Source organism: Tupaia chinensis, unplaced genomic scaffold (genome assembly GCF_000334495.1).
Source record: "Tupaia chinensis unplaced genomic scaffold, TupChi_1.0 Scaffold000503_1, whole genome shotgun sequence".
Classification (NCBI taxonomy): domain Eukaryota; kingdom Metazoa; phylum Chordata; class Mammalia; order Scandentia; family Tupaiidae; genus Tupaia; species Tupaia belangeri.
In genome coordinates, this window is record NW_006160015.1 from 1,426,128 (window position 1) to 1,441,588 (window position 15,461).

The 15,461-nt window shown below is 40.9% G+C and overlaps 1 protein-coding gene across 1 annotated transcript in view; it reads left to right on the forward strand.

Annotated features, from left to right (window-relative positions):
• ABCC4 (ATP binding cassette subfamily C member 4 (PEL blood group)) overlaps nucleotides 1–15,461 on the forward strand; it is a 212,260-nt gene that overhangs the window by 88,195 nt on the left and 108,604 nt on the right. The window contains exon 19 of the mRNA XM_014590934.2: nucleotides 10,774–10,853. Within this exon, the coding sequence (XP_014446420.1) occupies nucleotides 10,774–10,853 (80 nt within the window). The remainder of the gene's footprint in view (nucleotides 1–10,773; nucleotides 10,854–15,461) is intronic.

Here is a 15,461-nt window from a genome sequence, read left to right on the forward strand (position 1 = left end):
TTTGAATCAGAAGTCTTTTTCAAGTAGCAAATTAATTTAGGTGGCAAGCACCCCACCTGAATTTTGTTACATGCTGGCAGTTTAGATAAATGGATATTATAATCTCAGCACATTTCTGCCCAACGCCACTGCACGATTTGCAAGAGTCTACAAAAGTGATAATATTCTGTCAGTTTGGGGCCTAGAAGACGAAGGGAAATAAAAAACAGGGTCTATTTTCTTATTTGTATTTATAGGAAGCCTGCAGGGAAGCTGGAAACGCCGTATAGCTGTTTACATGGCTAAATACACATGAAGGAGATAAGAGACCCAGAGATGTGGGAGGAGAGAGAGTTCAGATCAGTAATTGTCAACTCTGTCTGGAGACGCATTCTCCATTGCGACCAAAGGATTTTTTTCCCCCCTTCAACACACCATTTTCTCGAAGAATGTCGTCTATTTTTAATGACTTTATTGATTTGACGATTGGGTTACAATGTATTTTATTTACTGCTGGAATGTTTCGTTCCTGTCAGCACTTAATGCGGATAAATCTACTTTTTGGCACCACTTTGATAGACTGTAAAAACTGCTTATATTTGCAGGAAAATTTGTTTTGCCACGGTATGTTTATGTACAGAGTCGCTGTGATTTTTTTTTTTTTTTTTTTGGTCCTCTCAGAACCATTTTGTGTCATAGTTTAGCTGAGAAATAGACGCATGCAAGGCCCTTAGCATTGTGTGCTGTGAGAGCCTGGTGAACCAAAACCTGGCTTCATGGCTGGAGGGAGGGTCTCACAAAAATGGAGGTAATAATCGTAACTGACGTCGGCTCTCAGTGGTTTGTTTCGTTATTTTTGATACTGTGTTAAGAATTTGCTGGTTTTGGTTCATTGTTTACATGCATTTTTAAAGAGTAAATGTACAAAGAAATTGTAAATATCCAGCATACTCTGTATTTCCTATTATAGTCTACATTGGAACTTCATATTTTATATCCAAAAAGACTCAGTAAAAGTGGGTCTTTATTCCCTACTACCCAAGGTATGAACAAAGTTAAAATACATTTTGCCATTATGTTTTTCATGAAGTTTCTTAATGTCTTCATGAAAACAAGCCATAGATATTAAGATTTGCTCTATTAAAATCAATTTAAGGTCTTTTTTTTTTCCCTTCCCCAGGGGGAGCTGATAAATCTCGTCTGTAAAAACTTTTTTTCACGAAGCATTTTTTTTTTTCCCTGAAACTGTAGCTAGGACCTATTTTTTTCTTAAATGAAGAAAAAATAGAAATGAAGTTCTTTTTTCTTTAACTTAATTTTGAAATTTTGAGATGACAAAGCTAGTGACCATCAGCCTTTTGACACAGCTGGCATTATCGGCAGTTAGCACACCATCGAAGGCATTTCCAGCCAAGTCTACACACTCCAGAGATCAGGTCCACAGTGAAGTACACACACCCTGCTTTTAGAAAACAGCAGCATGAGTGAGACCAGTAAAGTGCTCACAGTGCTGGTGTAGGCAAAAACAGCCAATACGGAGCTCTGTCGCTTCCTTAATTCTTTCTCTGTAGGAAGAAATGAATTTCCAGGAATGTAATAGAGTCCTTGTGAGACGCTTGATTAAAAGTCTTTGGGGCTTATCAGCTGAACTTAAAGTGGATCTCTGGGTTTTCATGGGGAGTTGTGTTATAAAGAGACATTTAATTTAAAGGAACCAAGTTGATAAGATAGGCCCAGGGAACCAGAAACGTGTGAACGGGTTTTTGCTGGATTGACAAGTTGTGTGGATCCAGGGTTTTTATGGTGGGTAATCATCTGCTCCTAGAGAAATGGTCATCATTTGCCTTTCAAGGGTGGAAGGTAGATTCTGAGTCTGGCTCTTTCTTGCTCTTCAGGAATACACACTTTGAGTAGGTGTGGTCGGCTCTCCAGCTCTTTACTTTTTCAGGAGAGTAAAGCGTTGCATGGCTACGGTGTTGAGACGTCCATGTGCGCCGGAGGAGACGAGCACATTCTGAAACATGCAATTGAGCAGTCTGCTAAGTGAGAGAATATCACTCAAGGAGGTTTGATGTCTTTTTATGGAAGAACAAAAGAGTTTCGATTCTTTCACGTTGCGTTTAGCCTAGCCATTGTGTGGCAGAGTAGGTTTAATGAATCATTGTTTAACTGAGGTCCTGCCAAGTATTTGACCATTAAATAGTCTCCCATGTCTATAGAGTTCTTCTCTGACAGACTCTTATTTGACTGTGATTAATTGGCATCGAATTGTTATTTAATTACCTCTGCTGAAATCTAAGAACAGTTTGTGTGCTGATTAAGTTATTTGATGTAATAACACGCATGGGGCTGGGGAGGTCAGCTCAGGTCTTAGGGCACCTTGCTACCCCCCAGGCCAACTTCCAAGTTCCTGAAACTCATAGAAGGTCCCTGAGTACCAACAACCCAGACAGAATCTGGACTTTTAAGTTTTGTTCAGTATATGAAAATGTTTTAGCAACTCAAACTTTATAGTATTAACCTGTAAACTTTATTCTGAAATTCATTTGAGGTTATTTATTATACTGTGTGAACTTTTTTTTTTTTTTTTTTTTTTGGTATAGGGTGCATATCTACAGGAGATAGAGGGAAAGTGAGAAATTACCCATCTTCAGGGATATGGCCACACCACAATCCCTTCTCTCCTTTCCCCTCTCACATGTGCATATTCACGTGCATCAGTGACAGGCAGGGGCAGAGGTTGACCAGGTAGAGGCACTGAAAATGAAGAGTAATGGAAAAGAAAGAGCAGTTTCACTTGCTAGTTGGGAGTTCCTGCCCTTAGAGAAGAGCTGACACCATGAGAGCACATGAGGTCACTGCTGTGGGAATGGAGTTCCCAGATATGGGGATAAGGGAAGCACTTGTATTTAGGAAATGGACAGGGTAACAAGTCTGAAAAGAGACAGGTATTAAAAGATAAAATAATTATATCCTAGAAGCCAGGATACATGACTGTTTCAAAAAGAGGGTAATTAGGAATGTCAGATGCAACCTAAAATGTTCACGAAGAATGAGAAACTGGCTATTGGTTTTAGAAACTCCATGATTGGTGGGTGACACGAAGTGGAGCCAGGAACCAGGATTGTGAAGCTGATGAATAGGTTATGATGTTCTGTAAGAAAAAGATGATGCAGGAGGGTCCAGCAGGTGGCGTAATGGCTATGTTGCTTGACTCTCATGTAATCGAATGCTGTTCGATTGTTCGATTCCCAGACCCAGTAGGTTAAACTCAAGCCAGGCACGTGTGCGTGTGTGCCCAAGATATTGAGAGGAGAATGGAGAACGGATTGCAGCATAGCCATCCCCCCTGGGGGGTGATTTCTTGCGTTCTGTCTTTCTCTTTGTGGAGAGCGCACGCGCCCTATTGCAAAAACCTCTCTGAAAAATAGAAAAAATATGACTCCTTGACCAAGAGGTAGTATGCATCCTAAGCTTTTTATAATCGGTAGGACAAGCAGAATCATAACACAACAACGTTTCTTCTTACAACTCTTATCTGTGGTTCTAAAAGAATTAATACAGTAGTCGATCATGATTTTCCCCTTCCTTTTCAGTGGTGTACTTTTTTTTTGAAAATCTCAACAAAGGTCCACACATTTACCCGTAACACTGTCTAGTCAGTTTGGTATAACATCTGTTGGTGGTTTCCAGATATTAAAATGACGCGTTGGAGGTAGAACTGACGATTAGGTTTGGGTGTTGGTTGGTCCATTTCCAGCACACCTTCAGTTGCTTTACATAGGGTGGGTAGTAGGAGGGCCCATTGTCTTCAAGTTCAATCACGTTCTCACACCTAATGTTTTGCTGTCCTATTTTTGAGCATTACATATACTTGTAAAAGTATTTGAGATAAAAAGAGCTGATTTTGCATACCATCTGGTAATTTCCATTCAAGGTAATCTCAGTGATTGAGATTCATACTTGCCTTTGTGGAATCCTTTGTTTAGCTGAATGCTTCATACATATAATAAGATGTTTAGATGTATACACACACACACACACACACACACACACACACACACACACACGTGCGTCTCTGTTGCCTTCTCTATGAGAACACATTCTTGACAGACATCTAGTTACTTCTAGACCTTTGTTTTTACTCACAAATATTCATCCTTCCAGAGGTATTCCATGAGCAGTTAGCCATGAATGATGGCGAAGGGACACTGGACAAGAAAAAAGTCCTTGGAGACAAAAGTGGGGCATGACTATGGCAGGAGAGGTCAAGAGAGCCACAGTTTCCTGTTCTCTTAGAATCAGAGGTTCCCTTTTCTTCTCTGAGTTTTTTTATTCAGAGACAAAGAGAATCAACCCCACCAGGGTCTGTATACTATCATGTACTGCCAGTCTCAGCTAACTCAGGTTATATGTTCCCCTGGCATGCAGACTGAGGTCTGAGGTGGTGATCCTCGAACCTTTGCATACAGGAAAATGTTACTGCTGGGCCCAACCTGGTCCCAAATGTTAGGGCTCAATGGCCACTTCATTTCCTAGGGCTCCTGGCTTACCCATCCCCTGACATTATGTGCAATTTTTACGTATGGCATTTTCCAGGACTTTCATTGGGTTTACAGAGGGTCCAAGACATATTCTTATTGGTTCTTCTATCTATTTCTGTCTAGTGAGTAGTATGTTGGGAAGGACCAGGCGTCCCATTTGTGGTATCTCCAGGAGATCCATGGGGAAAAGAAAGTGGCTTGGTCTATCTTCCTATCATTTTCTTTCTCGTGTTTAGCAGATGTAAAATACCGATCACTTGCTAGCAAAGCATTTATAGCTACCACAGCACAATTGTTTCCTGAGGCAATTGGTGAGGTATATCCACTCCTTCAAGGATAATCCCCTACTGTACTTACTAGCAATAGCAATTTGATTTGTCTTGGGTCACAGAACATCTCAAGGCCTGGGATGAAGTGGAACTCAAGCCTCTGGACTTTCCTAATCAATTCTGCCTTTTATAGGAGCACATGTCCTCATTCATTTGTCCACTTGCTAATCTATCTTTCACCGTACAGTAATTTCCATAGTTTAATTTTGAGGTGGAGTTATCTGTAAGGTTTTGCTTTAATTATAGTTAGCTAAGACAGAATTCCTACAGCTCTTCGAACCAGAAACAATATTCAAAGTATTTGGCATCCAGAGCAATAGACATTAGCCAATCAGAAGACACCTAGGCCTGGTTTGGCTATAACCATTCATACAAGCTTAACACCAGCCCTTCCCGTAACTTCACTGTCTCATCCTTATTAGTAGATATTTAATGGAGTTTGCAAATGTGGCCAGGAAATTAGCTCCATGTTATGGATATGTTGGCCCAAGCTGCCCTTCCCGAAGCTCCGTAAGGCTGGGTGTGAGTCCTAGCTTGATATCTATCCCTAAGCCTTGGCTGTCTCTTCTTTAAAATGGGAAAACTTGTCTCTGCCATAGCTATGAGATGAGATATTTGCTGCGCTTAACACGGTTTCTGGCACTTAATTAGTGCCGGGTGGTGGTGGTGGTGGGGTTGTTCTAGAAACCAAGCACAAGTGAGCCAGAGTGACTATGAGGAGAAACCTCATTGAGCTTGTTGTGGGAAGGATGTGGTGAGGAGCCAGCGGGGAGCTCTGGGCACAGATGCCAAGGCAGAGTTGGTCTCCTTGGCCATCTTCTGTTGAACTTCAGACTCTTTCTGGCCGAGGTCAAATGTGTATCTCATCCCTCTGTCCTCACTCCAGTTTCCCCTCTTGAACACTTCCTCCTTAGAAGCATCACTTTCAAGAGCACAGATGAAAGACAGAACCTAGAACTTTTCCTGCCTACAGGGGATTTTCAGTGGAGGCCCTTAACACGTCTCCCCCCCAACTCCCTTTCCTATCTTCGTACTCTTTCCAGCAACTGGGCAAATATTTGTCTCCCCTCTGCCCTTTCCCTCCTCTTCGCCCTGATGGATGTCATTCCTCTCACCTGGACAAACTCTACCCCGTCCATCAATGCATTCTCTGCCCTCCTTCCAAATTCTCAGGCCCGTCCCCACCAGGAAAACACCTCGGGCTAACCCTGCCTGACCTCATAACTCGCCCTGTCTGGTGACACTCCCTGCAGCAGTGGCTTCCTCCTAGGCACCTGTTTGGTATATGGTTCTTGGTTTGTGGTTTCTGCCACCAGGATGTGTGTCTGTCATTTTGTGTCACTCTTCATACACCCTTCACTCAGTGTAACCTGTTAACCTGCTCCCAGTGTTGGATTCTATGCCCCGATAGATACCAAACAAGATGTTTTAAATTCTGATTTTAAGTAGCAATTTAGTATCAAATTTAATTTCCAGTGAGGGGTTGAAGATGGTTTACTTAATGGTAAGCAGAGGGATTGTCGTGCCCTAGAGGAAGGAAGACTTCAAGCTGAATGTAGAAATTGGAGTGTGGGCTGCCCTTTGCCGTCGGGCATTTGGGATTTTTTTATTGTTGTTGTTGTTGCTGTTTTTGGGGTGAGGTTTTTGCTATAAGGCTTGTGTGCTAGTCAGAGAAACAGAGAGAGACAGAGAGACAGAAAGTGAGAAATCACCCCCCAGGGGGGATGGCTATGCCATAATCCCTTCTCCTCTATTCTCTCGGGATCTTGGGCATGCACACATGCCTGGCGTGAGTTTAAGCCACCGGGTCCGGGACTTGAACTGCGATCGACTATATTGGAGTTCAGCGACATAGCCATTATGCTAACTGCTGGTCCTCTTGTTTTTCAGAGAGATATTTTTTGCTATAGGGTGCACACACTTGCTGGAGAGACAGGAAGCGAGAAATCACCCCCCAGGGTGGATGGCTACACCCCAATCCCTTCTCCCTCATTCTCCTCTCAGAATCTTAGGCAAGCACACACACATGCCCGGCATGAGTTTAAGCCATCAGGTCCCGGACTTGAATTGAGGTCGTCTATATGGGAGTTCAGCGACATTGCCATTATGCTAACTGCTGGTCCTCTTGTTGTTTTTCAGAGAGATATTTTTTGCTATAGGGTGCGCGCACTTGCTGGAGAGACAGGAAGCGAGAAATCACCCCCCAGGGCAGAGAGCTCCACCCCAATCCCTTCTCCCTCATTCTCCTCTCAGGATCTTGGGGCACACACGAACATGTGCCCAGTGTGAGTTTAAGCCACCAGGTCCAGGACTCTGACCATGGTCGTCTACATGGTTACGTGTTACACTAATTGCTGGTCCTGAAAGAGCGTAAGTTTACTAGAGGAGAGGGAGTGATATAAGTACATGTAAATCACAAACTCTTTGGTAGTCGTGAAAGCCATTATGTATTTTTTTATGCAAAAAGGCATCATGACTTTCCTGACAACTCCATATATTTGTCTTTCTTTTACTATATGTTTTCCTGTGAAGATGAGTGACATTCATTCAATATTAAAACAAAATCATTTCTGCATTATTCTCTATGTATCATTTTGTGATAAAGAATATATTAACTAGAAGTGCAAGGCCTGTAGTGCAGTAGTTCAGTTCTACGTAGAGGTAGCTGAATTTCACATGACCTACTGAGGTTCAAGTCTCAGTACCAGGAGCTTGAAAATCACACCAGGACTCTGTGTGTGTGTGTGTGTGCGTGTGTGTGTGCGTGCACCCCCGCGCCCAAAATCCTGATGGGATGGAGCAATGGAGTAGAAGAGATTGTGGATGAACATGCCATTGTGGGGGGAGTCCTCTCTCTCTGCTGAGCACACATGCCCTTTGACAATAAAGAGAAAAAGTTTTAACTGCCTTATTCTAGCATTGTTAAAAATATAATCTTGAGCAAAAGTTTCCTTCTTTTTTTTTTTTTTAAAGAAGTATTTGCCTTATGGCACATGTGCTAGTGTGCGCATGAGTGAGAGAGAGATAGAGAGATAGAGGTAGATAGAGATAGATAGATAGATAGAGAGAGAGAGGACACACACAATGAGAGGGAAAGTGAGCAATTACTCTCCCAATACATCAAGGGAATAGCCATACCACAATACCTTCTCCTTCATTCTTCTCCCATGATCTTGGGCACGCACACATGCACACACATACGCGGCGTGAGTTTCAAGCCATCAAGTCTGGGACTCAAACCACCGTTAGCCATGTGGGAGTCCTGCTATGCTATCTGCAGGTCTCCTTTATTTCTTTTTAAAAATTAAATTATTTAGTTTTAATTGACATGATAATTGTGTATACTTACACAGTCCAACACAATGTTTTGATCTATATATAGTATAGAAAGAATCAGTCAAGTCGTTTGGTATTTTTATCATGTCAGCAGCTGATGATATTTTCTGAAAAGCATTTCTCCTTCAGATCTTCGACCCTGTGATTTAGTGGAGGCATATATTATCTCCATTTTACAGAGAAGGCATTTGCCTCTCCGAAGAGGTTAGATGAGGCCTGTTGCCGCCGATTGTCAGAAGAGTAAGGAAGTAACTATTGAACCCTCTAATTACATTTTGTGTAGTCATCTCATTGGTGAATGAGTTCAGGTTTTAGGCAATCTTTGGTTTTCCTTCAGTTAGGTGGTGGCTCTCGGATTGCTAGTGTCCTATCATTGGGAGTAGCAGATGCCATGGTGGTTAAGGTGCGAGATTCCCACATGGCCAGCTGCAGTTTGGGTCCTGGACCCAATGGCTTGAAAATCACAATGGGCTCATGTGTGTATGGACTCAAAATCCCAGGAGAATGGAGGAGAAGAGACTGTGGTGTGGCCATCCTTGCTCGGGGGTGATTTCTAACTTCCCTTCTCTCTGACTCTCCCTGTCTCTCTCTGGTAAGCACATGTGCCCTATAGCAAAAAACTTAAAAAGACCCAAAAGTCCTAATTCTTTCCTGGCAGAAATGGCAAACATTTAAATTATGCTTTGAAAGTGGATTTTTCTAATTTTGGCATTGATACATTGAGAAGTTGTGGAATAAGTAAATAGTACACAAAATCTCTAATGATATGTGGAAAATCTGCCATCTGATGCTCCCGTTCCTCAGGCACAAATGGTTTAGTAATAGCCTAGCCCTGGAGCTTGCCAGCCATGCAGACTCTGTAGCTCCACCTAGGAGCAGCTGAGGCCCGATCTGCATTTGCAGGTTGGACTCCCTCCCCAGGTGGCTCGCTGCAGGGCCTGTGGGAATGGCACCCTCCCCTGTTTGTTGTTTTTGAGTACCTGTTAAAAGATGCCTGGCATTGCAAGAGGTTCTTTCACTTGCCTGAGTCCATTTAATCCTCAGGACATCCCTCTTAGGGAGGTGTTATTAGAGGCTCAGAAAGTTGTCACAGGGCCTGCCAAAGGTGTCACTGCAAGACGCTTTCTGGAGTCTTTATGTCCCAAACTCAAGACAGGAAAATTGAGGCCTGGCTTGTAATGGCACGGCGTGGCCTGTAATGGCATGGCCTGGCCAAGAGTGAAAGCCTCTGAATACCCTGCCTCACACAGCCTGCACTTCCAAGCTGAGCCCTCGGGCCACTGAGAGCTGCTGAGACAGCATTCCCCTTGTCCCCAGCCTCCGACTACTCACTCCAGTTGTGCTTGGTATGAACGTCCTGAGGGAAAGTCATTTCTGAAAGATGCAGGGAAGAGCGACTAGAGGCCCTGCATCTTGACTGTACTGTGGCTTCCCAAGGCATCCATTCAAAAAGATGTTCAGGGACCAGATAAAATCATTTGAAAGTATGGACATTCATTAGAAAACAGTTCTGAGGGCCTGCCAGTGGCATAGTGGTGAAGGTGGCTGCATCCGCATGGCCAGCTATGCAATTCAAGTTGCAGACCCGGCAGCTTGCCAAACTCACCAGACACATGTGCTCAAAATCCCGACTGGAGAGGATGGAGAAGGAGGGATTGCAGCCTGGCTCTCCTCTGTCCAAGGGTAGTTTCTCACTTCTCAGTGTCTCACGTTCTATCTCTTTCCCATGCCCTATGGCAAAAAGTGTAAAAGAATAAGAAGCAGAGGAAAAAAGTATGAGTTCCGGTGCCCCACTCCAAAAAAAAAGTTTGAAGTCCACACGAACAATTTTCCTAATATACATTTCCATGTACTTTATGAAGACCCTCTTGAACTAGGAGCCTACCTGACAGGGGAAATTCAATTGATGATCAGACGTGATCTCCAGTCGCTAAGTGCTATAATAGTTCTCTCATCTTGTTAAAATATTCCTCCTATCATCTTGGGCGTTTAAGAGTAAGCCTGTGTTGGTCACCCTTGGCATTCATCTGAAAATAACAACCTGTACTCCAGTGGTAAACGCAGCATTCAGAAAATTGCAGCATTCCACGTTTTCCCGAAATGTGAGGTGACTTGAATCATTCTGGGAAACAAAAATGCAGAGGTTATATTTATTAAAAAATGTACCACTTAGAAAATTTAATTTTGTTAACTGAGAACAACCTTAATGTAATAACTAGGATTAAAATATGTATTTTGCGATTATTTACCTATGTAGTATTTGGAGTTCTAGGTGGGATCTGAAAAGAACTTTCTACAACTCACCAACCTTTTCTGATAGTATCCTCAACCATTTCTCCCCATTCTTTTAGAAATTAGGGCCAAATTTCAACTCCCTACCTTTTGCGTTTTGGTGGTATTTTTGTTTCTCTTTAGATATCATCCTATTTCCTTTTTCTTTACCACTAACATTGGCTTATTGTATATGAATGCATCATATATTAAATACATATGCATTTAAAATGTTGTTTGATTTGTTTGTGAATTGTTTCTCTTTAAGGGTCTATCTGGGGAAATGAGTAATTTCTTATATCCTGTTCTTGCAGGAAGAATTTTAAATCGTTTCTCCAAAGACATTGGACATATGGATGATTTGCTGCCCCTGACGTTTCTAGATTTCATCCAGGTAAATGCAACAGTCAGGTCAAGGTCTTACGTGGAAAACTGAAGTTTCTATGTTTTTCAAGGCCATTTCATTCACGGGTGGGGCTGGGGCTCTGGGCCTGGGATGGATGTGTAGTGTTACCTTAATCAAAGGCCATGTTTGTAAAGGAAAGGTGTGGTTACCATTGGGAGGCTAAGTTAGCATGAGTAATACCTCGTGTGTAGGAGTGGCTGCAGAGTGGTGGCAGGGTTGGTTCACAGCAGCGACATGCTTCGTAAGTGGCACTCGGTCTGCCTCCTAGGTATCTGGCGTGGATTTTGCCTTAGTGAACACATTTCATAATATAGAAACAATCACTTCGCACGAAAAGATAGCCTAGATTAACTAAATTATGCATTGTATTACCACAAAGGGCAAATATTTACTGCACCGTATTTTTTTTTTTTTTAAATAAAACCAGGTGTGGTTACTTACAAAGAAAAGATTAGTAATAATAAGGTGAAAATAATACTTTGTTAACAAGGACAATAGCAAGCAGTTATTGCAGATACAAGGCCTTTCAAGGCAAGCGTGTTTAAGCCAATAATTTGAGTATAGGATCAAAGTCATCTCAGAAAATGTCTTTTTTGTTTTTGTAGGCGGCTTTTCTTTTCACACCTTGATTTCTCTAAGTCTTAAGGTGTCTTTGTCTTTTAAAGAAGAAAACTAGCAACCCCCTAGAAATGCCTTTGGTAAAGCATTTGTTTTGTCTGCGCACTTGAGGTTCTGTAGAGTACTGCTTGGTCATCTCATCTCTCACCCCTTCATTCAAGTTTTTTGCTCATGTGTTGATATTTTTCCCCATTGTTTAATTTTGTGAAATTTTTAGTGATTCAGACTAGGGAGCCTTTTTTTTTTTTTTTTTTTTTTTTTTTTTTTTTTTTTTTTTTTTTTTTTTTTTTTTTTTTTTTTTTTTTTTTTTCCTCCCCTCTTTTCTCCAAGTGTTTCTTTTGGAAATCAAATGTGTCTATTCAAAGCTGCTTATATTCTAAAATTCCAACTGCTGTTGCTAACAATGTGCACCTTCTCGTTTTCCTTAAGTGTCAGTTTACAGTAGTTCTAGTCATGAGCTAAGTTTACCCGCCAGGAAGTAGAAATGCTAGAGTTGGGGTCTGCCATTATGGCCTGATTCTGATGTCCCCTAACCCCAGTTTTTTTTCAATGATCAAGTCAAAGCTTAGGATCTCCTCCAGAACCACTGTTCTAAAAGGAATCCAAATGACTTACTCTGAAAAAATTAGCCATGTCAGAAAAATTAGTCGTAGTCCTGAAATGAATGCACGAATTTCTGTTAGTCACACTAAAATGCAAAGGTGACTGACTGCAAACAGCGTATGTAGCCTATGGGCAAAGACATCCTCTGTGTACCAACGTGCCATGAGACTCTTCTGACACTCACAGGCAGAGTATTTATTTTTATGATAAATAAGGACCTCTGATTTTTTTTTTTTAACTTCTGCAAACTTATTTTGAAATGTCCCCTGTTGGATTTACAATGTTATTTATTCCAAAGAAGCAATCTTTCACTAAAATATGGTGGTGGTTTTTTTTGTTGTTTTAATTTTTTTCCCCATAGAATTCAGGTGACTGTAAGTGCATGCTTTGACAGTGATTGTTAATTCCTTTGAGAAGATTTTGTAAAAGTTGTTTCTTTGCGACCACAAGCTAGGCAAGAGGTTGAGTTTTCCAAGCTGGCTGGCCCTCTGTGTGTTTGGCTGAGTAAGTCTTCATCATTAGAATCCCTCATTGCATATGGAGGGACAGGGATGGGTGCCACTTGATCTCAGTATAAAACATTTTTAAAGAGAAAATTCTAATTTCTTTTTGTACTTCTGCTTAACCAAAGACCAAGCCCTTTATTATCTGCTCACATAATGTAGGTATCATTGTTGTATGGATACTCCTTGTTCCAATTAGCCGATTTCTTGAATCTGCGGCAAAGGTAAATCTTGATGCTATTGTCTCCCAGAAAGGAGTTTTATATAAAGGATAACTCAGTTATCAATTATGATAAAGATCTATTGTCACTTGTTTTGTTTGCAGGTGTCTTTAATAAGGCTTCCCATAATCCCTTCAGGAAGAAATATTTTCTCCTTTAAAAATAGTATTAGCTAAATATAAAAGCGCTGATCCCTGCCATTGTTGTTCATTCTTTGAGGGACATTTCCCAACATTCATTGTTTAAATGGTTGTCAGGAGGAATCAAGTGAAACTTAATAAACAATGCAGTAACTGGTTCATCTTACCCTGGGTGCAGAGCCTTCCTCCAGAGGATTTGCATTCTGTGAGTGAGATTTTGAGGTATCGCTGGCATCATTTTGATGTATTTGGGCCCTGTTGGTATATTAACAAGCATATATATATATATATATGCATAAGTCACAAGAAGAAATTTAACATGCCTTCAAAGAAAGGCCAACAAAAGTCTAAATGTAAATTATTATTATTATTATTTTTTAAGTTGGGTAGGACTTTGTAAGGATGAAAACAACCCAGTGGTGTTCTGGGACTCTTAATGGAATCATGTAAACTTAAAATAAACACTCTTAGGGTAAGCACATAGAATGAAAACTAATTTTCCAAATCAAATACATTATATTCAATTCATTTTCCCCAATCAACCAAATGTTTAAAACCTGTTAGTTATAACAGCAATCTTCTGGAAATTAATTAGAAGCCTATTAGCTCTGCTAGCTGAGCCGAATGAAGGGTGTTGCTCGCTACATTTCTAAGTAGTCTCCTGAATTAAAGCAGAGCAAGGTCACAGTGACAGACAGCTTGCTTCACCTTGTGGCTTTGGCTTAAGTAGTTGATGTTTTTGTTTTTGTTTTAGCCGAGAGAGTGGGGAGGGTGGGTTTTTTTTTTGTTGTTTTGTTTTGTTTTTCATCAATGTTGACTCAATCCTCAAATAAATTTTAAAAATGTAATTACAGTTAGGTCTACCATAGAGGTAGCATAAAGTTATCCATATGAAAAATTGCCCCCTGTCCATTGCCTGGACATTTGAAATGGGAATGAGTTTCCAAGCCTCTCATCATTTTGTCCAAAAAGGTTTTGGGAGCCTCTTTCAAAATCGAGGTAGTAGAAAATTCCCCATTCGCCTTGTTTTTAATGTCATTAGCAAAATTCACTGCTGACATAAGGACATGTTGGCATTATCTAGCAGGAGATGTGGGACTTACTGATGTACAGAGAAACCACATCTCATCTGGTATTCTTCAGCCAGGTGTATAGTGACACACAGAATGAAAACCGAAATCCAAAGCTGAGATCTCTGTCAGAAGAGCTTCCTACTTAACTGTTCACCCAGACTAAGACTGCCATGTTACTATATTTTTCTTACTACAGATAGGCATATGCTCATGGTTTTCTGCAGAATTAAAATAAAATATCTATGGAAATAAGAAATGTAATTACATTTATCCGTGTGAACTTTTTAATCCTGAGCATTCATGTTTGATTACTTTTTCTGTAAGATAATGGATAGTTTTGTTGGTTTTGTAGTAAGTGTTCAGAACTGTGAACCATTGGGTTAGAACTGAGTTGTGTTTTCAGTTGAGTTGGATGCCGAGGAACTGAGGGAAGAGGCCTCAGAAAGAACACTCTGTTTGGGGCCTCACTTCTAGTCTGTGTATTCTATGAGAGCAAGACAGCGTCTGATCAGTTTTATGACTCCAGTAAGGAAAGGACTGAGATAAGGAAATTCTGTTTAAACTGTGAGCTCATTCCCAGACCATGGCAGGATGTGTAGTAATGAATAGAAGAAAAATTGAAATCAGAAGCTTAGACATCTGCTTGAATAAGCCAGATAAAAGTTACTTACCTAACTTCACCCTTGGACATGAACCATGATTTGTGTTTGTGGGAGTGCTTGTAGGTTTTTGTTTGTGTGTTATGCAGTTAGTTGTTGATATTTGTGCTAATAGCAAATAGTGATGCACTGGTTTTGAAGATGTGTGCCATTTACTGCTACGAAAATGTGGAGGGGCCCTGGGGGTAACGTGTGTTCTGCTTTGGCTCCTGAGTTGGCATAGTTGTGGAGCAGTAGTGAAGAAAGACAGATACATTTTTGACCAGGCTATTTGGCAGATTAAACCAGAACTGAAGGAAGTTTTTGAAGGTATCATAAGATGGAAATATATAAATTTAGAGAAATAATGTATGGGATACAGAACTGTCTGTGTGTTGCCAAAAAAGGCTTATCAGTTAAGTTAGCCAATGGCTGGCAATTCATGTCTGGCTCGTAAAGTGTTGTTGAAACATGTTTTGTTTGCTTGCTTTTTTAGAAAATCATAACAGCTTTGACTGTGGAACATACCTCAGACATGAGAAATCAATGAGGGACAAATTTTTCTAAATGTATAAACTTGGCTGTGAAATGTAATTGTTGGGCAAACCAACAATTAAAACCAACAAATAAAAAGTGACTTTTCTTTTTTTTAATATTTAACTTTATTTATTATTATATTATTATTATTTTCCAGTTTGATCAGAGAGAGACACAGAGAGAGAGGAAGTGAGAAAGCAAGCCACCAGGTCCGAGGTTGAACGGTGGTTGGCCATGTGGGAATCCATGCTGTGGGGTAGGCC